Source organism: Heterodontus francisci, chromosome 17 (assembly GCF_036365525.1).
Source record: "Heterodontus francisci isolate sHetFra1 chromosome 17, sHetFra1.hap1, whole genome shotgun sequence".
NCBI lineage: Eukaryota > Metazoa > Chordata > Chondrichthyes > Heterodontiformes > Heterodontidae > Heterodontus > Heterodontus francisci.
In genome coordinates this window covers 19,104,803-19,128,756 of record NC_090387.1, presented here as the reverse complement: position 1 = coordinate 19,128,756, position 23,954 = coordinate 19,104,803, and the positions used below count along the sequence as shown (strand labels likewise).

At 43.7% G+C, this 23,954-nt stretch overlaps 1 protein-coding gene across 9 annotated transcripts in view; it reads right to left on the bottom strand.

The window, feature by feature from the left end:
- gse1b (Gse1 coiled-coil protein b) overlaps positions 1-23,954 on the bottom strand; it is a 611,543-nt gene that overhangs the window by 114,254 nt on the left and 473,335 nt on the right. For 2 of the 9 annotated variants that reach the window (XM_068049112.1, XM_068049116.1), the window contains exon 1: positions 17,861-18,909. The exons of the other annotated variants lie outside the window; for them this stretch is intronic. In XM_068049112.1, the coding sequence (XP_067905213.1) occupies positions 17,861-17,897 (37 nt within the window). In that variant the 5' untranslated portion in view covers positions 17,898-18,909. Of the gene's footprint in view, positions 1-17,860; positions 18,910-23,954 lie in introns of those variants that run through there. 9 annotated transcript variants of the gene reach the window in all.

Below are 23,954 nucleotides of genomic sequence, written 5' to 3'. Positions count from 1 at the left end.
ATTAGTCACTGACCACAGGACAAGGCACTGCCCTCAACACCACCACATCCTGCAGGTGGTCATCTCCTGGCCCACCAACTCAGCCTGGGCTGATATAGTTGGGGAAATGGGTAGGAGTAGGCTTGGTGCAGGAAAGCAGGCTCAGCTGGGCTTTATTCTGCTTGTTTCTTCCAATAGTAAAAATTACTTAAGACACAGATGAGAGATATAATTTTTGAAGATTTGTGGTTTGGCAAAGCTTATTTGTAGTTTTGAAATCCAAGTGGAACCTTTTAAATGCTTTAATTCTGATTAAAACTGGTGCTTCAAAGAGTAAAATGAGAAAAAAAATGACAACCATGAATGTCCTTCAACAACTTCACCAAGTTTGAGAAAGTCTTCGACTTTGATTTCGTATTCAAATTTGAATCACCCAATCAAAACTCCTATTGTCAGAGTGGATCTGCTGAATGTGTAGGAAGATGGTTTCCTCCTGTCAGCTTACAGGGTAGTAGTTCAGTCCTGATCTTGTGGTAAGTACAAAACTTCAACTTTTTCAACATCCTGCTAGTTAAGTGAGATCAGATCTTGGATTACAAAGGAAGTTCCTTCAATTTTCTCCCCTCCTCCCATCTAGATACTGGGCTATAGTTCTACAGGACTGGCAGCACTGCAGTGCATTGTCCAAGTGTCCATTCATCCATCACTTATAAGTCTTGACGAAAAGATTCTTAACAGGGTAGTGCAGAGTGTGGGGTGGGGTGGGGTGCAGGAGGGGATGAGGCTGAGCTGAGAGCAATCACCCAGGGCCACACACACACTGCCCTATAGATAATCACTAGATACTGAACCGGAGTAGTGAGCAAAATGGTGAACACTTAGACCAATGATAGCATCCCAAAGCTAGCGGAGAGTAACAAAATTAGCACAGGCTAACTCTCTCTGGTCTGGATGGCTCATTCCCACACTGGCCAATGCACTCAAAAACAGTGGCACCAGAGAAGCCCCTAACAATTATTTTTTGAAAGGAACAAAATGATGTTATGAAGGAGAAAGAAAAGGCATCACCACTGGGCAGTAATTTCTCCTTCCGTTTGAAGCACGCACTACTCAAACAGGTAGGTCACTATGTAGCCTGCTATTGGGTTGGTCAACTTGTAAGGTTGATGCTCTCCTCCTCCCTCAACTGACACACTGCAGAGATCAGGTTCTCACCATGTTTGTAAGGTGGCGGGGGGGGGGCGGGGAGAGAGGTAACTTTGATGGCACAGTGTGACCACTAGTTTGCCTACACAACAACAGTTACTGCACTTATTGTTTGAAGCAATGAGACTTTTGCCTATGAGGTTCAGCAGCTCCACTGATTCCCTTTATTAGTCTTCCACTATTTCCACAAACCTCCCAACCAAGCCTAACTATAGTTACATTCCTGGGTCAATTCGAGCTCAGTTCAAAAAGTGACTTCAAACAAAAAAAAGCAATGTTTGCTGGGGTGGCAGAAATTTCCAGAGAGGAGCACTCTTCCTCACATCAACTTGCATAATTAAGCCGTGTATCTTTTTTTTGTTGAAGAAAAGCACTGTGTCTTCACAGGGCGAAAGTTGTCTTTTAGTCTTTGATTCAGGACCTTGAAGTAGAGCTAATAAGGCAGATGCATATGGCTATTTTGCTTAATGTGTTGAAAGCTTTGCAAGGGAGAGAGTGGGGAACAAAATAAAATAAAGTCAAATATATTGGCTTCTTTCTGTGTGAAGCAAAGGCCCGGTAATGATCTCATAGATGAATAACTAATGTGCCAAATCGGAAAACATTCCACAGACCCTGGGGTCTCGGGCAGGATTCCAAAATACCGCTCTCTGCAGATAAGCTGCAAGCTCCACGATCAGTCTTCCGAGGTGCATTGTTTTGAGAGGCAGAAACTGCCCAGCAGATGGCAGGTATAACAAAGCAGCTTGCTATGGCCAAAGCAATTATTTATCTAATTATGATTTACCACTTAACCACATGATCTTTGTGGAGTTGTGGGCAATTAAAATCAGTGTGATTATGTGGATTATGCAAATTGGGCAGAGCAGAGCAATTAAATTTTAGAGCACACACGCGAGCTGTCAGTGAGTGGGTCACAGAACTCAGGGGCCCCCGTGCTCGCACAGGAGAGCTCTGGGATGGTTGACCTGCTGTAGAGCGCTACTAGCAGGGACATCAATTATCATCCCTTCATTCTGATCCCTGCTCGGCTGTCAAGCCTTTCAGTGGTGCCGCAGGGGAGTGCATCCAGAATGATAAGGAAGGGGGGGGGGGGGGGGGGAACTAAAGAACAAGAGCTGTATGCACAACAGAGCGAGAAAAAGCGAGAGAGCCACAAAGCCATTAAACGTATATAGTGCAAATCAACCGGAGACATTAAAAGGCCATTCGGAGATCAACTTGTGTGTCGCTTGTAATCTCCCCATTGATTATGGGGGGGTGGGCAGTTGCTGTCTGACCTAATACATAACAGGCTCAACATAAATCATTCTAACTATGTGATGCAGCCATTTGCTTGACTGTGGGATTATCTGATAATGTAACCTTCACTGCCATGATCATTTAAGGGCCAAATCTGCACAAAACCTGCTGTAGTTGATTTGCTTTCCAAGCACTTATTTTAAATGGAAGCCTTCTGGCTGCTCTGATTATTTTTCTGGATTTGTTTCTGACCATTCACCCAGAACCAATCTGGAGCTTCTTCAAATACTCCCTCAATGCCTAAATCTTGAGAGGAGGGGACAGACAATTCTTTTTCAGCAGCTTGAAGGTATTTTATAAATCACTTTAACAAACGGTTAATTTTTGCGTGCTGCTGTTGTTACGACTGAGGTGGGAGGAGTGTACTGTTTTTTCTAGTTCCACTTCTCCACAGGTCACAACATCTATTTAAATGTTTACCCAGCTATCGATATGGTCAATCATAGACTCTATTTTTATCTCAGAATAAAACACACCAACCAGGTTTCTTTAATAAACAACAAAATTATCAGTTTATTATAAAACAAGTCTTAACCAGTAACGATGCAAAGCATTAACACGCAGATTAAAATATGAAAATTTCCTTTTTACCTTAGCCCCTCACACACACACACACATGTACTGGTTAATCAAAAAAATAAAGAGATTTATTCTTTAGAGCTCTATCACAAAAAAAGGCAGAAAAAATACTTTGATTAGATACTTGCTAATTATCGAAGAAGAAAAAAGATATGGAAAGACGTCAAACGTCCTTTGTTTTGATTTGGCGCCCCAAATATACATAGAGGGCTGTCTGGGATCTTCCTAGCACAGTTCCTGTCAGGTGATGCTGAAGATCAGTTTGGGCAGGATTTAATGGGAAAAATGAAGCAACAGGGGTTTTAGGCAGTTTCTTACACTTGCTTCTCAGCGCTTCTCAAAGAGATGGAAAAGTTGGCAGCCTAGTTTTCAAAGAGCAGGAATAGGCTGAGTCAGGGTTTGTTCCCTTGGCAAATTTTCTCCAACTGTCTTTTTAACATTGTCCATATCACCAACTCACTGTCCAAAGCGAAATCAAAAACAATGTCACAAGAGTCAAGCCTCCTGACCCCTATAAATCTTGATCTGTCACTTCTTTGTAAACATCTTCTCCCATGTCAAAAAACCCCTGCTGGGTAATTATCTGAAGACAGGTGCCTTCCAGTAAGGGCTTGTTTTTAGTACTTCTTAATTCTTCCAGTAACTGTTGTTTACAAGCTCAGTCCAAAAGACCTTCTGATGACCTCTTTTTTAAAAAAACACAAAGTTCTAGTATCTATGGAATCCTTTTCAGTTTTTAAGTCCCCCCAAAAAAATTTAACAAAAAAATGGAAGCACTCATAACAATATGAGAATCATATCATCGCAAATGCTTCTGTCATATTTGCGGTAAAGGTTAAAAGGTGTTGCCAGGTGTGAAATTATAGCTTGTTCTCATAAAAATGTTAGCTGCATAACAATGAGCTGATTTACAGCACTCATTTTAGCATTACACCACATGAGTTTTTTTTTGGGGGGTGGGGGGGGGGAGAGTGGAGAGTTGAGTGGGGTGGGGGGGAATCAGTTGGACAATCTTTCCCCTTTGGGACCTGCCCTGCCAACTGAGCCTAGACTGACAGGATGCTGCCTGCAAGGCTCCCATGTGAGCAGTCTTAATCCAGTTCCTAGTGGGCACAGACTTTCAGAGCAAAACTGTCCATAATTCGGCACTAATTGGCAATCAAACACAGCGAGGCTGCAGGACCTGCTGGTGTGGAATATGGCAATAATGTCATACTTCCGAGATTGGGGTGGAAGCAGGTTGTTGGAGGAGAGTAGAGGGAACTTTACCTCTGTAATTAGATGCAGAGCATACCTGACCTGGGAGTGCTCTGCGTGTCTGAAATGGAAAGTGTTGCAATTCCCAGCACGAACACTCCTCACCTTGGTGAGCATTAAAGAAAATGTTCCAAAAGATAGGAGTGCCCCTGGATAACTCAGCGACTTTATTCAGTAGGTAGTCGAGCTAGACAGATCAGGAAGGTCTTCAATTCTATCCCCGGTCTAGAAGGATCTGAAGTAGAGGCACTGCATTTGGTCTCAAGGGTTAGAGAGAGGAGAAAAAAAAATCAGTCCCACTCCTCTTGCTATCCATTCTGAAAATGTGCATATGAGATGAGGATTGATGTGATGCTTCCCATGGTCAAAGAGCCTTCTGAGACTTACTGTCATATATGTACAAGGGACATGTTATCATAGTCTTCAGAAGTGGAAACCTCGATTTTCTAACTAGCATCAACTTAGTTTACGGAGACTCAATTCTAATTTCCTCTCACCCTCTCTCCCCACATTCAACTGGCCTTTATCAGCCCAATGCACCATCTGCACCAAAGATGGCATCTAGGTAATCTGCTCCCAGATGTCAGGTAATTCTGAACAGGTCATTATGGGGTGCAACAACTGTAGCTACACTGTGCTCAGTGTTCCCGAGAGAGGGAACAAAGTTCAATCAGAGGTTCTCACTCCTATTTTCCATTCAGCACCCCTGCATCAATCTAGGGCAAGATTGTACTCGACTGTTATGCTCCCGTGGCCAAATAGTCTACTTCCACTGCCAAGGCTCTTACTTGGTTACTGGATTAAGGTAGTGGTGCACCCTGGAACTGTAGACCAGCAGGAGTCTTTGGATGGAGAGGAGGAAAGAGGGGTGCGGGAGAGGTCAGGGAGATTATGAATGTCAGAAATTAGAGAAAAGGGTGAGATTTTCTTCCCATCATTTATTACTTGAGCTGTAAAATTTATATAGGAAATAAAACCCATCATTTATTGAAATAAACAGCTGACAGAGCACAAGGAATGGGGGATGGAGGCAATGAAAAACTCCCTTCACTAAACAAGTACAAATGACTAAATAATAAGCTTGGACAATGGAGATAATGAAGTATTCAAATTATTGATTGTTCCAGTGACTTGTGATTCTCATTATCAGCACGAAGTGTGTTTATTGTTCCGTTTCGCCCAACCGATTCCTTTCCCTTTTTAAAAATGATAACCCCACAAGCACCAACTCAATCAATTCAGGCTTAATACACTTTGCAAGCCTGCAGATGGTACCAGTGGGCAAGCCGGGTTTATCTCAGGTTAAGAAATGAACGCTGGCAACGCTGCAGATTTGCTGCGTGTATCTTGATTTTGCTAATATTCAGGCCATCTGTTAGCAATCGATGGCCCACACTGCTCTCGTCGTCAGTCATCCGGCAAGATGTCGCCTGGATCTCAAACGGATCAGTCTGAACCCATCTCCCGCTGCCAGGCTCGAATCCCTTTCCAAACTAGCAATTTCCCCCCCTCCTCCTCCCTTGGTAAAAGTCTCTGTTCTTCCTAATGAATTCATTTGCTTGGAAATTTAGCTTAAAAATCAGAAGATGGAGGGGGAGGGAGAAAGGGACACGAACATGAGGCTGGAAAGCAGAAGCGAGTCAGAAAGCTGGCAGTTTCTGGATGATGAATAGTAGGACTAAACACTAGGCACAGATGTGGCACACATTACCACTAAATGAATACTGCATTCAGCGATTGAGGCATCCATATTTGTTCATTAAACACCGTTATTGTAAGGATAAATGTTTTAGATATCAGTACAAGCTTTCAAGATCCCCGAAGCTTCGTTCAGGTGGCAAAATGGAGATGGGGCACAAAGGCTCTGCAGCAGAGATGAATGCCCCTTGGTTGATGCCAGTTCAACCATCTCCCTCTACCCACCCCTCCCAATCCTATACTGTGTTCACCAAGGAGTAGCTCTGATATCACCCATTGGCAATACAACTGTGTCGACCACAAAGCAGATGCACTTTCAGGCCTAACCACGATTATCGGGCAGCAGCAGGCACAGGAATCAACCCAGAGGTCTGTTTTTGTGTTGGACTTTGGATTCCCAAAATGAGAGTTAAGCTAAGCTGAAGAGAATGAGCTCCACTGGAGAGATAGGTCAGTCCAGCCCCTAGTCCATCGATGCTGCATCCAATTGCCAATTATCCTCCTCAAAGAAAAGTTCACCTGAAGTCAATGTAGCATGTACCTACATTCAGTACAAATAACGGAAAGGCCGTGCTGCATGGAGCTACAGGCCCAAAGCAGCACAAGAATCTTAACTCCCATTCTGGGAATCCAAAAACCCAACACAAAAACAGACCTCGGAGTTGATTCCTGGGCCGAGCTATTGATTTGTGTCCAATTCTTCCCCAATAATCGTGGTCAGGCCTTTGTGGTCGACACAGTTGCATTGCCAATGGGTGGATCAGAGCTACTCCTCGAACACAGTACAGTTTTGGGAGGGGTGAGTATGGAGATGCCTGAGCTGTACACTGAAGGATGTCCTAGTTTTCCCTTCCCATCCTCCAGGAAGTCTGACTGCAACAGGCAACTCTCAATGAGTGGGTGGGGATAGTGATGGGAGTTCAAATGCATTAGTCAGGGGAATGGGATTCTAACATGCCCTGCAGTCAGAAATTCAACGCTGTGGAACTGCAGTCAGTGGGTTAGTCCCACAGATTACTCATGTTCAATTATTTATTGCACTGCAGACAGCCAGTGCCCCCTCCTTGGCCAATGGCATCACCAATAAACCACCATAGGCGAGTTGCTGTACAGTACATCATTACTGGCTTAGAGAGAGGGGAAAAAAATCTGGATTTGCTTTCCCACCAACTGACAACAAAGGCTTCAGCTCCAGGACATAAATCATATTCAGATGAGGGTTTTTTCTTATTCTGCGTGAAGGTGCCGTGATCTGTTTAAAATGTTGTCTATGGTAATCTTCTGCCTTCAGTGCAGATTATTAAAATTCACTGTATATTTAATCTGCTCATCTGAATTAATTGAATTTTTAGACTCGGTAATTGTCAGTATTTGCACTACTCCAATCATGAGCTCATGACAATTTAATGACAAAACAGAGGACCAACCACAGAGCCATCACAACCTGAATCAATTATATATCATGGGTAAAATATTACACCACTAAAGGCAAGGAAAATAATTCCATGAATAAAAAAGTCTAATTTTTCTGCTGGCTTTCACTGGAGTTGGTTACATACACGTTCTTTAGATGAAGATGGGGAGGAAGGTGCTTGTGTCTTATATTGTCCACTAGTGCTCAGCCATTAAGCTGTTTACAACTCTGTCACTTACATCTTATGCATCTCATATTGCTGTTCACCCATCATCACCCCTGACCTCCAATGGTTCCCCACCCTTCCAATGCATTGATTTATAAATCCTTCTCCTCCTTCACAAAGACCTCCATGATCCTTCCCCATGCTAACTCTGTGTCATAGCTTGCACCAAACTCTGGCCATCTGTGCCACCCACCCCCATTCACTCTGCTCCACCATCAGCAACAGTACCTTCACCAAAAGCCAGGCACTTAAATCCTACCACCTGGTTATAGCTCTCCCTACCTTCAAAAGGCTTCTCCTAAGCCACCTTGTTGAACATGGGTTCAATCACCTCACCTCACACCATTCTCCTAGCTTCTGTTTAGTGACCGTTCCCCTCATCACTGTGAAGTACCTAGGGTTTTTCATTACACTGACGGTATATAATATTTACTAGCTGTTAGTGATTAGTCACCACCTTTCAAAACAACGCCTTGGGTGGATTTTACCTTTCAGTGGTGGAAGATAACTGGCGGTAGTGGATCTGCTGCACATTTTAGAAACGGCCCAATTTCAATTGAAGGAGATAATTATTTATTTTTTAGCAGTTCTTTCAAATGTGCAGCTGCCAAATTCTGGGCAAATATGGTATTAAGCTTTATAGACCAGCATGGCTCCCACTCCTGCTCTGTAGCCACTCTGGGCCAGAGTGGCAGCAGTAACTGCAACACTCCTGGGGTTGGGAATAATAAAACCAGGTATATTCCTGATCGCTACTTAGCAACTCCCTGAGAAGTGCAATGTGTCGAACTTTGCACAAGCACAGGATTGAGATCTGCTGCAATGTCCTTCACACGTACATTGCCTGCATTCAATGTGAAGACATGCATGAAGAGGGAATCATTGGACAATAGACTACTGGAGAGCAATTGGCAAGAGTCAGCACCTTTAGAGGATGAGAGAAAAACTGGGAGGGATAGAAGACCATCAAAGGCTTAAACAACCAGGCAGCTATAACTATTTAACTTTACTGATCTTCATTCCTACAGTCATGCGTAACTCAGCCCTGCTGCTTACACAATGGGGTTTGAATTATAAGGGACTCTTCTGGTTATCTTTCCCACTCCTCATTGATGATACTATCCTTCTCAATTGGGAGGGTAGAACTGTTAAGCTTATAGGCCAGTGGATGTAGTTAATGCTGGAGATAATTGCTATGAGCAGACATCCTTCCCTAAATATATCCATTCCTCTAAAAGACCCAAAGGAAATTTGAATACCATTCAAGATCAACTTTCTAAATGGACCTCTGAGCAGTGAGCCCAAAGTTAGTCACTGACTGCCATTACCACCAATCAACTACCTTATGACAAAATAGGCCAACACCTCCAGAGCCGCTGTGGCCCTATTAATGCCTACAGTAACCTACACATACAATTTCATCTCCAACTTCCCTCCAAAAATTGCTTGTTAAAAATTTTCACAGGCATATTTCAAATTACCCCAGATTTGTGACAAATCAATTGGACAAAAGGATGTACACCGTCAAACATGGCTTTTTCTTTTAGAGATACAGCACTGAAACAGGCCCTTCGGCCCACCGAGTCTGTGCCGACCAAGAACCACCCATTTATACTAACCCTACAGTAATCCCATATTCCCTACCCCCTACCTACACTAGGGGCAATTTACAATGGCCAATTTACCTATCACCTGCAAGTATTTTGGTGGTGGGAGGAAACCGGAGCACCTGGCAAAAACCCACGTGGTCACAGGGAGAACTTGTAAACTCCACACAGGCAGTACCCAGAATCGAACCCGGGTCCCTGGAGCTGTGAGGCTGCGGTGCTAACCACTGCGTCACCCCAAAATTTCAATCTCTTCATGGTTTTGCTTTATGTTAAAGAGTAAAGTGGATGAACACACAAAACATAGAGGCTCATCTCACCAACATTCTGCACAGCACTCAGGTGGAAGGGAACAGACAAAAATATCACAACTCCTCTCAAGTTAACCAATTCCACAGTGAGCATGTACAAAGGAGGTTATGTGCCTTCACATACAGAGTGTGTTGATCTGCTAATAAAAGTTTTAATAGGCACATACCACTAGTTCATAAAAAGCATCAGGCTAGCTAAACATAGTACCATAAATGTTTAAAGTGCAGTAAGTAACAGCTCCCTGTCAAAGCTTTCTAGGCAGCACACAGTATGCTAGGCTAATAAACACTTTGGGTTGACTATACTTATCAGTTTTAGGGACATATGTTGCCGCTGTTATCAGTGCCATTACACAGCAGTAAAGTGTAAAAATTGATTACAATGGCATTTATCCCTGTCCATTGACAGATGCTATGAAGCCCAGGGAAGGGACAGCAAACATCTGGTCAGCCTGCCTGCTTCACAGGTGTTAAGCAAATAATTCAAGAGCCCCGCCCTTCCTCCTGCAACCTGGCCCTAGACGATTACTTCAATGTATTAACCTCTTCAATGGAGCTCTCAGTCTCGGCCTTTGGAGGATCCCAATGCTGTTTAAAAGTTGCACCTCCATTATCTTCAAATGGATGACGAAACGCAGGATTCACACTTAGCACCAATAGTTACTAACAGGCGTGCATCATATAAACTTGCAATAAGAATTCTTTCTTTAAAAAAAGCCTCGGATTCAATTTATGGACCAATTGCTGCTTAGGACTATTCCAAACTTTGGCCTTTCAGGGGAAACTGTAGGGTTTCATAAAGCTGCACCCCAAAAGAACTCAAGTGGCAACAAGCCTCCAGAAACGTCATGCACAACAGAACTACTGGCAAGATACAAACTTAAGGGGATGAATTCCACCTTTATGTTACTCCCTTCTGATGAAACGCGCTGCCCACTAACTTGGTCTTTTGGACATCCTTTTGAGTTCCTTTTTGTCCAGGTATTATTTTTTCTCCCACCCTTTCCTGCAATAGGTTTCAGGGCCTGACAGACTGGCTGCAAGTACCTGGCTCAGCTAACCATGCTTCAAATGTGAACTAGACAAGAGCAAACAAGGGACTATTTTGCTCATAGAAACAGGTGCACATTTGCAACTTGCACCTATCAAGACTCGCAGCAAAAACACACATTTTAATTGGGCTGAGGATGATTCTCAGCTGCAGAAATGATGCCATTCTATTGCAAGGAAAAGAATAAATTTAGCAAATGTTTATCATATTAACCACAGTGCAACAGGCAGAGATGAATGATGCATACATTGGTTACTCTGGCAGATTTAGGCTTAAGAACATATGTGAATAACTCTTGCAGCTAAGGGATAGCACTCAATGTGAAAACCTTCACAGTGAGAGAGGTCATTAATTGCCAGCATTTCCAACAGTAATCCACAAGGTAAATGAAAGATATGATGTCTGGGTGGGGTTGAACTATGAAACTTGGATTCAGCTGTTCGTCTATCACTGAATGTTGACCATCCTTAGTTACAGGTATCTTTCTTAGACAGGTGCCTATTTGTCCCCAGTGCTCTGCATAGCTGGTATGGTCACTGTTGGTAGCACCATGGGCATGACACTGAAATCCAACACTCTTTGGTGTAGTCTATTCCAATGGTCAGTGGCAAGGCTTCCCAAGCTCCTCCAAGGTTTTTGGCTTTGCGGGCCACGTACTCATGAACTATGGAGTGTCAGGGGCTACATCTAAAGTTTCATTCCATATTCCCATCAAGCTTCACATGTCAAGTTGCTGCTGCAATCAGATCTTGGGATTTAGGATTTATTCATAAAATAGTCCCTTCCAATCCTCCAGCGACCCCAATATTTAAAGGACAAAGTTACAAATAGGAATTAGATAAACAAAAATCCACAGTGTCACTCCAGGAGCACGTGTCAAGAGAATTAGCTGCCTAGGCTTCAAAAGGCTGAATTGCCAGAGCCCTTGGGGCAGGATGGTGGGGCGGGAGGTTACATGCCAGCATATGTTCCCCAAACCACTGTTTTGGTGACAGCTAGAATTGGAGAGATTCCACGTAGTTTCTGCAATATCCTTACACAGTGAATATCCACTGTATAGAATCACCTCAGTATGTCGAGTGCCCAACGAAAAGATAGCCTTTGGGAGGCAAGAGAAAAGAAAACTACACTGAGAGATGCCATGCAAACAGAATGCTTCCTGCAGCTTCTCTAATAGACAGCGAGCCAGGCACAGCGTGTTGTATCAAGAGCGTGTGGCATCTCAAGACAGTTCTGGTGAGATGCGAGACTGCACGCCAGATATGAATCTCCATGAAGAATTATCTGCCCTTCCAAATTATCCCTGGGATACTGCGACAGAAGGCATGCCAAATATCTGCCCTTTGTGCAAACTATAAACAAACACCGCAGAACACAACTGAGACTGACCTGGACATTTTTTTCCCCCTCGCTGGAACATCCTGAACTGTTGCATGTCTATAGGTTGAAAACTGACCTAGCTCGGAGCTGTCCAACCTTCAGAAAGGCTGTAATGTGACCTCGCCCTGGAAACTACACACAATGCAAAGGGCTATTTCGAGATGGTCAGCCCACTAACAGTTTGTCTCACAGTTCAGTGAGATGCAGCAGCCAATCGCTCAGGCTGCCAGAGTTTCCAGATGGATTTTGTTTCTTTGACATTTGCAACAAGCAGGCGCCTGATGTCAAAACTTGACTGTGCAACAACACAAGGAGGACAGCATGACAGCAAAGGGTAGGGAATTACAGGGATGGTGGCCAGAGAGGTCGAACACAATACCTTAGCACACTCCTACCATCAAAAGCATGGGATAGAAGGGGAAATGCAGGTTTACCCTCGGTACGGGCAGATACTTACACATGCATTCACACCTTTAACATTTTGAACTGAATAACAAAGTGTGGCTGCTGGCTGCTTGACCATGGGGGGAATCGTGTGTCACCTCAGTCATCCCTGCATCGTTGTTCACATAGGAGCAGGTTCCAGCAGGTGTCACTGCGCATCAAGCAGAAGCAGGAACTTTGAGGTCAGCTGCTGCTCCTTTGCCACCAACCCAGCTGAGGACAGCTTTATCACCGGCTTGAAACCTCACCATTCTGGAGGGTTCAGCAAGGCACCAGATGACTGATCAACCCACCAACCCAGGGAGCTCCTGTAAGACTCATTTCAAATTTATCTGCTAAATATTGGTTGAAAATCACTGCCTTTCAGAGTTACCAGGTTATCTGACAATTTGAGCTTGCCTTATTCGGCAGGAATAAGCCCAAGTCCAGTGTGGCACCACAGTGGATCATTGGCCAGTGTCTGAATAGCTGAATTGCTTCCTTCAGTCTAACGCAACTGCTACAATAGAAGCCCTGAAATTGGCTCTCATCTACTACCTGAGAAAACTTATCAGTTGAAAAAAATACACAATTGAAAACTTTATATTTTAAATTTTTTTTTAAAAAGCTAGAAATGATATGTCATTTTTGTGTCTGGTTATTTTGCTGGGATTGTGTAGGGGTCAAAGTCCTCTCTAATGGGTACTTTTCCTTACTTCAAGGCTCATGTTGGTACCTCGAGGCTCCCGAAATGCAGTTCTTGCCCAGCTGCAAGCAAAAGGTAAAAATCACCAGGAAATGTCAAGCCAGTGTCTCAAAGACCCAGATTTAGCGGCCTGGCAGTCTTGGAGAGTCCAGTAATTCCCAGCTGAACTATCCCTTCCTTACACAGGGGTGCTGAGTCTAATTATAGCCCTCTTCCTGATAAGATTTGCTAACACAGTAGAGACTAGGGAATCAAAGGTAGAACATACTGCGTCACATCAGCAACTGCCTTTATTTGCTAAGCTATCAGGGAGCACTTACACCTTCACTGCCCTACCTATTTTCACCCTGTCCCTTTTCCTTGAGGCGTTGTTGACTTGCTGTTGAAGCATAAGCATCTGCTGTAACTGGTACCTTGCCAAAGTAGCCACTGGCCCTGTGTGCACCTAAACAGTCAATGCAAGTGTACTATTTGACCACAGTGTGGGGCAAGGGGTGAACACAGCCATGTTACATCCTGTTCTCATTTTTATCCACACTTCAATGGGGGGGAGGGGGGGGCGGTGGGCTGGGGAGAGGCTGCTGTCATTGGATCGTAAGTAACAAGTAGGGAAACTCAGAAACGCTGAGTTCGTCCTTACTGCTGTCCTTGCACAGGGTATACAGGTTCCAGATTGGATCTGAATTCAAGACCTTTCTGGTCTGTATGGCTAACTGCCCATTGCAGAAACTCACTGAATCATCAGGGAAAGGGGTGGGTGGGAAACTCTACTGTTATTTGTAGCTCGCACTCAAAAGGCAGAAACCTGTCAAATTTTATGGCAGTTTTGTTTTGTGTAGATATAGCTTGGATACATTTATTGCTTTGCAAGGAAACAGTTAAAACACAGCAGGATAAAACACGTACATGGAGCCTTCCAGAAAATCGTGAAACACAATTAATATTTGCCCAGACAATGCGGACACAAATTCATTTCCAGGCTGCATAAAGGAAAGATAATTCCAGTGGAACCTGGGAATGATCCGAACCCTCTGGGTACAGAATTTCATTTGCACTTTGCCAATTCTACAGGTCCTTAGCTTTAGTCACTATCTATGAGAAGATATTGCTGGAGGATGTAAAGGGAATGCAAATGAATACAAATCAGTGGGTTTTTTTCCTTCATAGTATTCCTTAATAAACTGATCGTCTGAACCTAGTAATAAAACCAGATTTACGAAACAATGCTCCCTGAATCCAGAGTGCTTTTGCAAAGTGACACTGAGCCACACACTAAAAGGATATTCAGCATTCAGTTTCAATGTTGCTCCTTTTATGATTTTACAAGGTTATTGAATCGTTTTGTTAACTCTTTGGCATTTCATGTATTCTCTGCAGCTTGAGCTGATACTGGAGTAAGCCGCTCTAATGTAATCAGTGTTTTAAAATAAATTATATCCCTCCCAGCAAACCTCTCTATTTCAAAGGAAAATTGAGATGTTTAGAAGCGCAGAATTGTTAAGAGTTGTCGAACTTGGGAAGATCATTTTTAATAATTACTGAAAGAATATCACGTTTCAACTCTTTAGTGAAAAATCCCTCAACAAAATGATTTAAATCACATCAGACCACTGACAATGTCAATGTGTCTCTTCCATTTCTCCGAAAGCAACAAGAGCGAGTTACTTCAGCAGCTCTCATAATACATAAGAGATCTTTGAATCTATTCCCAACCATTCAAACAATGATTCTCAGAATGGAGAATTAGAAAGAGGGAGGTAGGAAAGAAATAAGTAAAGGATCATGTTTTTCAAAAGTATTCTAAAAGTTGAGGGACCATAAATGTGCAAGGATACTGGTGGTGAGAAAGAAAATGATAGAGGATAGAACATCCAATTTATGTTGTAAATTGCAGTTGTGGTTCCTGCTGCATGTTACCAAGGGATACAGGTCATAATTTTGAGTCAGGCTCACCAAGGTGTTATTAATTGACACAATTTCTTTTAATTGCTGGTTACTAATAGCATTCTCATCACCAGGTTGCAAATGGCCAAGAAATATGAGACACAAAGGAATGCATACTTAAAACAAACACATCATTCCTACACGTTAGAATTATTTGGACACAAAGGCTGATTTTTTTCTTTAGGAAGCTATCATTTTTAGCTATTAGCCTCACTGCTGTTTAAATCCATTCTTCAGCTGTCACATTTCATTCTTTACCTCGCTCCAGAGATGTAAACAACAGGGCAGAGATAGAGTGTAAAGAGCTGGTTTTGCACTAATTAGTGTCCACTGGAGTTGCATGGTAAGTTTTTTTTTAAAATTCCCCTCCCCACCCCCCAACCCCATCCCTTGTCTTTTCTAATTCTCTAGCTGTCAAATAATCATTTGAAAACTAAGAAGTGGCTAACATGGTTACCATGACAGCTGCATGTGAAGACTATAGAGTGGACTGCAGTAAATTCTGGGCAAAATCTCCACCACAATGAAAAGACATACCTCAGGTCTTTGGATTTAGTTAAGATCAATCAAAACAAAAACAAAGGAGAAAAAAAAGACTTCCAAAAAAAAACTTAAATGACATGATGGGAATTAAGGGCACAATTTTAAGCAGTCAATAAATAAAGTTTGCTGTCTATTCAATTTTTTTTTCTGAAGGTCACTTTCATCTTAAACTCAATTGATATATGTTATGACTAATAATAGTGATGTAACAATTTCACCCCTGGTTAGTACGTGACTTTATTAAATCATTCTTCTTTGGATATACTTGACTGCATCTTTTAGTGAGTTTTGACTTGCTTTGATAGGAAAATTAGTAATTTGGCGTGGGGAAACTGGATCTACTCAGGACTGAGTTATATGTTATTTTAGTGGGGAGGGACCTTGAAGGGATAAAAGATAACCAAAAATAATTCTTCCATCAAAAGAGATCAAGCTGGTTAATGCCACTGGCTAGTTTAGTTTAGTTTAGTTTAATTTAGAGATACAGCACTGAAACAGGCCCTTCGGCCCACCGAGTCTGTGCCGACCATCAACCACCCATTTATACTAATCCTACACTAATTCCATATTCCCACCACATCCCCACCTGTCCCTATATTTCCCTATCACCTACCTATACTAGGGGCAATTTATAATGGCCAATTTACCCATCAACCTGCAAGTCTTTGGCATGTGGGAGGAAACCGGAGCACCCGGAGGAAACCCACGCAGACACAGGGAGAACTTGCAAACTCTACACAGGCATTAGTATGGGGAAGAAAGATGGACGCACAAGAGACCCAAGTCACAGGTTGAAAGGATGTGGGACAGGCCGAGAAGATCAGTGAGGGCAAGGAATGGGGGGGGGGATTTATAGCAGAGATGAGGATTTTGAATTTGACACGTTGGGGGACTGGGAGGCACTGGAAGTGGATGAAGATGGGTTCTGGGTAGTGGAGAGTTCTGGGGAAGCAGGAAGATGTAGAGTAGAGAAATCGAATGCACAGATAATGAAAGTAGAGACAAGAGTTTTAACAGCAGTAGAACTGAGGTGGGGCAGAAGGAACCACATGATGTGGAAGTAGACAGTCATGTGGTGATGGTCATGGTATGGGGTTTGAAGCTCAGTTTGGGTTGCACACACCTAGTTCAGCCTGAACAAGCAGCCAGGATGGGGAATGAAGGTAATAACAGTTATTTTGGAGCTGAATAAGTTGAATCCCAATGTTCAATTTAAAGAAATACTAACTTCTTCACAATCTAATGCAAGGCAAGGACAGCCACCATGGAGTTGAGGGAGGTGAAGAGCAAGTTTCTGGCAGCAAATGCTTGGAAACTGACCCCAATGTCTGCCAATAATTTTGTTTAGGGGCAATATGTAAAAGAGAAAAAGGAGCTGGCTAAAATGCAATTTTGGGATAAAACAGGAGGGTGATTGTATAACTGGAGTTGAAGATGCACTGGCTGCAGTGGGCCAGCTACAACTGGAACCACACAAGGATGGTGGAGTGAAAGTGGAGCACAGAGGCAGAGAAGCATGGAGAGCGATGATCACCTGGGAATACTGCAGTGGGGTAAAAGAATGAAAAAATACCCACAGTTGCCAGCATTATGATGGAATAAATTCTTCCCACAGTCTAGCTAATGCACCAAAAATGCAAGGCTTCCTTTAAAGTTAGAGTCTTATTTGCAGATACATAATCAGAATTCATTGAGCCATGAAAAGATGTTAAGCTGCCACCAACGGTAACACACACCATGCTTAAGTCAGTCCGATTACCTAAGTGTTTTGAAACTAGCTGTTAAATAAAACAGACTCAGCACTTACAGAAGCTTTTGAGAGAGAGAGAGAGAGAGTGTGTGTGTGTGAGGTAGACAGAGGAAAGAGAAAGGGATGGGTATGGGGCGGGAGGGGGAGAGAAAGGGATGGGTATGGGGCGGGAGGGGGAGAGAAAGGGATGGGTATGGGGCGGGAGGGGGAGAGAAAGGGATGGGTATGGGGCGGGAGGGGGGGAGAAAGGGATGGGTATGGGGCGGGAGGGGGGGAGAAAGGGATGGGTATGGGGCGGGAGGGGGGGAGAAAGGGATGGGTATGGGGCGGGAGGGGGGCAAAAGAGCTGGAGAAAGCTAAGACTTCTGGCTGATGAAAGGTAACCCACCCACATTACTAAAAGATATGAAGCGTACATAGAAATAAGGAAAGCAGCAACCAAATGAGAGAGAGAGAGAGAAAGGGGGCTGTTGATGTATCTTACCTGGGAGGTAGTACAGTGGTGGCTTCAATCCAAACATGGTTTTAACTTATAGTGCCATTCTTCCTTTCCAGGGGAGGTCTGCAGGCATGAATGAGTTGTATAGGTCCAGAGAACAAGGTGCTCTTGTCATTCAGTGGAGTTTGCAGCTTGTCAGCCCCAGATCCACAATGTGCTTAACTGACTACCAATACCTCCAACCCAGCAAACAGCTGCCATCCCTGGATCCTCCTTCCTTAAACTGCTAAGGCTGCAAGGAAAAAAAGGGGGACTGGATACTGCCAAAAGCAGGGGGTGGTGTTCGAGATTATGAACAAGCATTCATTTTGTGTTTGAAAAAAAACACAGAATTCCAAAGACTGGCGAGGAGCAATCCTTTTTGCACTCAGTAATCTAAATGTCAAGGTCGGAGAGCAGTGGGTTTTGTTTCAGAGTGGAGTGGAGTGCTGACAGGGACAGAGAGCACTCGCTCTGGCTCCGGGCTGGGGCTGCTGCACTTGCAGAAGGGAGCGGCAGACAGGAGCGCTCCTCCCGGCTCCACGTCCCACGTCTGCGGGGAGACAGACAGAGAGAGAGAGAGAGAGAGAGAAAATAAGAAATTCGCTCCTCCTCTTCACACACACCAAAACCCACCGCGCCCGTTGATCAATCTTCATGCAGGAATCATTAGCTGTAAATTGCAAGTCTGGCTGAGTGACAGCAGATTTGTCACTCGTAATGAATGAAAGAGTGAGGTTAGGACAGCAGCCGGCATCTGTTCAGCCCAGTCCCGGGCTCGGGGATCTTCACTTGGTCCTTGGCTCAATAATAAAACGATTACTTCACCCCCTCGTAAAGTGTGGGCTCTCTCTTCTGTCTCACGCACACATTCTGTATGAAGAAGCTGCTCTGCTAATGCAGAGAGAGAGAGAGAGTCCGCTGTTCAAATCAACAGCAGCCAGTCCAGCGACAGAGAGAGCGTTAGTATCAAGCCCCCAAGCTGGAGCTCAGTATAACCAGCAGCCACCCCCTCTCCTCTCAACAACAAGTCAAAGACTGGCAAAAACAGGGGGAAGTATCCTGTGACTTGTCGAGCATTGTGTGTTCGAGAAAGAGGAGGGACTAAAGCAGCGGAAAGAAACTATCTCCAGCTCCAGTGACAAGCAGGAAGAGGTTAATGTGGGCGAGCTGCTCAGAACCTGTTGTGTGGGGAGTTACAATCTCATCCTATCTCCCCACACTGCTTTTTTTTTAATGTGATCACGTTTGTTGTTCCCCCACCCTTTGCAAAAACATACAACATACTTTCCCAGCTATAAAACGGCCCGGTATTTAACTCCTTCCACGTCAGGGACTTACAAAAAGAAAACCCTGATACACATTTGGGGACTGTTTTGAGTGTTGTCCTTTTCCTCACATTATTTGTGAAATGCACCAAGCTGACCCTGAGGACCAAGCTGTTGGTTTATAAGGCCTATGTTCTCAGCACCTTGCTGTATGACTGTGAAACATGGGCGAAAGGAAACTCAATAACTTCCATCTTTACTGTCTGCGGCACATTCTGAGTATACCCTGGCAGGACAAAATCACAAATGTGGCAGTCCTTTCAAAGACAGAGCTCCCAAGTGTGTCGGCACTAATCAGAGGTGGCTTCGGTGGATCAGACACATCCGCAGGATGGAAGATGATCGCATACCCAAGGACCTTCTGTACGGTGAGATGACCAGTGGGGCGCCCAAAGCTCCGCTTCAAGGGTGCTTGTAAGTGTGACATGAAGGCCCTAAATGTCGACTATCACATCTGGGAATCACTAGCTGGCGGAAGAGGGAAATGGCGACACATCCTGTAGACTGGCGTGCACTACCACGATGACCAGTTACTACAGCAGCTTGGCAACAGGCGCCAATGTCAAAAACAACAACTCACAGCGACACTTGGCACTTTCACGTGCGGCACTTGTGGCAGAACCTGTGCCTCTCAAGGATTGGCCTTCACAGCCATCAGCAAAGCTGCACCAAGAGAAGACACCTCACCTAAATGGATTGTTTTCTGCATGTCCATCATCTTTCATAGATGGAAAGATGCCAACCCCAATAATGATCATACAATCTAATTAAAATAAAGGGAGGGGAGAAACTTGACAACAATGTGTTAATGATACTGAAAGGAAGGTTGTTCACATGACAGTCACTGGGTTAAAATGCAGAGACACAAATAACCACAATAATACATCATTTCTCCCCAAACTACCTTGTTTATTAACATCAAAAGTTCAATGAGCAAAGCATTGCAAAAATAAAACCACATCCTCTGTTTTGGTCACCACACAAAGATTTCTTTTTAGTTGACACCCAGTCTATATTTTTCCACAAAAAACCCTTCTTTACTTTTTAAAAAGATAAAGCAACATTAACAAAAAAGAATGTAAAAGCTTCTGAAGAGTTTCTATTCCTTCAATCCCCTGGCACCCAGCTACTAACGGTTCACTGGATGTATAAGGCTTGCAGTCTATCAGCTCAAGCAGCAAGCGGAAACCGATAAGCAATCACTTAATCTCTCCCTAACACACTAGCCCCAAGTGCTCCAGGCTGCTGAAGGATTTTTTTGTGCTATTGCAATATTGTATGTGGGGGGGGGGGGGGGTGCGGTTAGAAGTAGGAGGGCGGAATCGAGCGAAATTATCTGCTCCAGGGCCGTGAAAACACAAGTGCTAAGCATCTGGCCCATTTATTTGACTGTGACCTCCGAGGTCGAGCTGAGCCTATTATCAGCTGCTGCACTTTGGAGGCTCATTGTTTACAGAGTTGTCTGTGTGTATTCCCTCGGAGAATGCCAGACTGTCTGCGAGCGCGCACACACACACACACAGTCCCTGCTGCTCGGCTCTAGAATGGAAATCCGCATCCACCAAAAAGCATAGACATTGCCACCAGCTTTTCTTTTTTTTCCAAAAAAAAAAGATAAATCAAGGTGTTACAAAAGGATGAGCTTTGCTGCAATCAGCTAAATCAGTATAACAGTTGCAATGAAGAATACCAAGCAGATAACACACTTCTGTTAAGATTGTATTACACAAGTACACATGCACGCCACGAGCGGCTTGCTTTATCTAACACATCCGTCAAATACCTTCAGCTAATGTATTAAAAGCCGTTATTAGCACAGGAAATCAGTAAGCAACTTTTACAAGTACAATGATTTAAGACGAGGGTGGTACGGGACCTGTTATTTTGCATGGCTGGGGGCTGTGTCCCAGTCTTATGTCTGTGGCATGCAATGTCTTTCATGTGCTGTCAATGCCATTTGGGCTGTGCAGTGTGTTGGCACCTCAGAGAGATTAACTACCACGTCACAATTCCTGCAATTAGCCACATAGCAGGTTTGCTGCGTTTCAAGAGCCCTGTGTACTTTTAAATACAAAAAGCAAACCCTCCTGTGGGTAACTGGTTATTTTTAGTGTTAAGATAATCTGTCACGGGTTGAGATAACATAACCTCTACCCAGTTCCACCATTCTTATGTTCCGATGCTGTTAAGTGTAGTAAAAATGCTTCTTGTGTTTTACAGGTAGGATGAACTGTTCGGGTAAACTGGATCAGCCTCTGCAATGCAAAAGGCCCTAACTAAATGCACATCTTTCTTTCAGATTAAAAAATTAAACTTGGATTTAAATAGCACCTTTCACAACCTCAGCCTGTCTCAAAGTCTTTCACAGCCAATTAAATACTTTTGAAGTGTAGACACTCTTGCAATGTAGGCAACATGGCAGCCAATTTGTGCACAGCAAGCTCCCACAAACAGTAATAATGACCAGATAATCTGTTTCTGTAGGGTTGATTGAGGAATAAATATTGGCCAACACACGGGGAAAATGTGGACAGGATACCAAGGAGAACTTTTCTCCAAAATAGTGCCACGAGTCCTTTTAGATCCACCCAAAAGGGTGGATAGGGCTTCATCCAAAAGTCAACACCTTCAACAGTGTAGCACTCCCTCAGGACTGCACTGGAATTCCAGTTGGATTTTGTGCTTAAGTCTCAGGAGGTAGTCTTGAACCCAAAATCATCTGACTCAAAGGTGAGAGTGCTACCCACCGAGCCACAACGGACACTTGGGCAGTGTTACTTATATAATGAAGATCAGAATAAGATGTGTATCTGGGTTAGGGCATAATAATGTTGAACTTTGGAGTAGCCATGCTTGATGTGGACAAGTAGGTCCTGCTTGCCTCAGTAAAATTTGGACACCACAAGCCCTACCATCCCAATCGAGAGTAGCTAACTTGGCATAGGCCTGGAGTCAACCCTGGGACCTCTGATCTGTATAGCCCAGTACCACAGCAGACATTGCATTTACACATTGAGCTATGGAATTGGGGGATGTAGTCCTCTTTAAAAAAAAATTTGTGCTGATGAATTCTGCATAAAAGCTAGCTTTGGTTGTTCAGTTCTGCATTAAATGCAGAAATGGTGTCAACACAATTAAATCATAAAAATGCTGTTAAGCACGTCCAAAGTGTGATTATATAAAACTCAATTATCTATGCTCCTCATTTGGTATGTGGAATCGTGCACCATATTCATTTTCTCTGGCACAACAAAAAACTATGTTATAGTCAAAGTAAATAATTACTGGTAGTTCAGAGCAGACTTACACTTACTTTAATAAACTGCCTTTGGAAGCTAAAAATCCCCTTCTGTCACCACACAGCCAATTGATAAAAATGGCTTCACTAATGCACGGCAATAAATCGGCCCTAATTACAGCAGAAGCCTATTTATAGGGAAATTATGGGCGGGGTGGTCATGAGGGTAATTCAGGCAATCTGTTCATTAACGTAAATGCTTGAACGAAATAGCTGTAAAGCTTTGAGTCTGCACCACAACTTTGCACTTTCTGTGCACAGTGTGCAGAGGGACAACCTGCCTAAAGCAGCTCTTAATTTTGGTGTCATTTTAACTCAAGTTCCAGGAGGTCAGCATCTGTAAGGCATCTCCAGGCTTTTACATTGCGACAGGAGCTCCCTTAGCTCTGGGTGGCATACTTGCAGACGCAGGTATTGTTGGGCTATGGGTCTGCCTCTAGGGATAAAGAAGCCAGATTTAACAGGATCAGCACCTGGATTCCTGTCTCCCAGAATCCAAACTGAAACGGGGGCAATTTAAAAACAAAATCTGCTATTGTTACCAATGGTAAACACTCAAAGGCTGTGCTAACATTGTGCTTAGCAAAGCTAAAATGTTCCATGTCCGTAAAAAAGCCTTTTCAATACACCCTGTCTGGCGACTAAAAATGAAGAATAACTTCCTTAAGCGGCTGCTCAGCTGCCTCACTCTATGCACTGTTCCCAAACACAAGGATTTGATCCCAGCCCCTTTGTAAATTGGGCTACAACCATTAAAATTATTTTACTATTGATATGGGGTGACAGGACAGTTGGAACAGGCGCTAACGCCAAAAACAACTCACAGTGTCACTTAGCAGCTTCACGTGCAGCACTTGTGACAGAACCTGCCTCTCAAGGATTGGCCTTCACAGCCATCAGCAGAGGTGTATCAAGAGAAGACACCCCACCTAAATGGATTGTTTGCTGCGTGTCCATCATCTTTCGTAGATGAAGGATGCCAACCAAACCAGTACAGCACGCCTTCGTGACCTTTGATGGGTCCTGTTAGAGGACCAATTTCTGTGTCAGCTGTTCTTGGGACTTAAGAAACCAGTCTCCAACTCCACGAGAGGTTGCAGTTTTTCTGGATTTATATTAAACTGTGCTCTGGGCAGGAACACTGCCAACCTCCCCACCGACAGCACACATCAATATAAAAGTGCCTTATGATAATCAACCTTTTCTCCTTCCCTGTGGCAAAACCCATCGTGTTCCACTTGTCACATTCAAACCCCGTCCCTCAGCCCCAACCCCAGCAGTTCATTGTACAGTGAATCATAAACAAAAAAAAATCCCACATCCTGCCCACTGTGTAACTGCAGTACCTGGGTGTATGAACATGTTGCCACAAAGCCTTTTGGTTATGGAGTGATTATGATCTGTTTCCCCCCACATTGTGCTTGTTCTTCCTGTAGTTTACTGCTGTAGCTACGTACAGAATAATGGTGGTCAG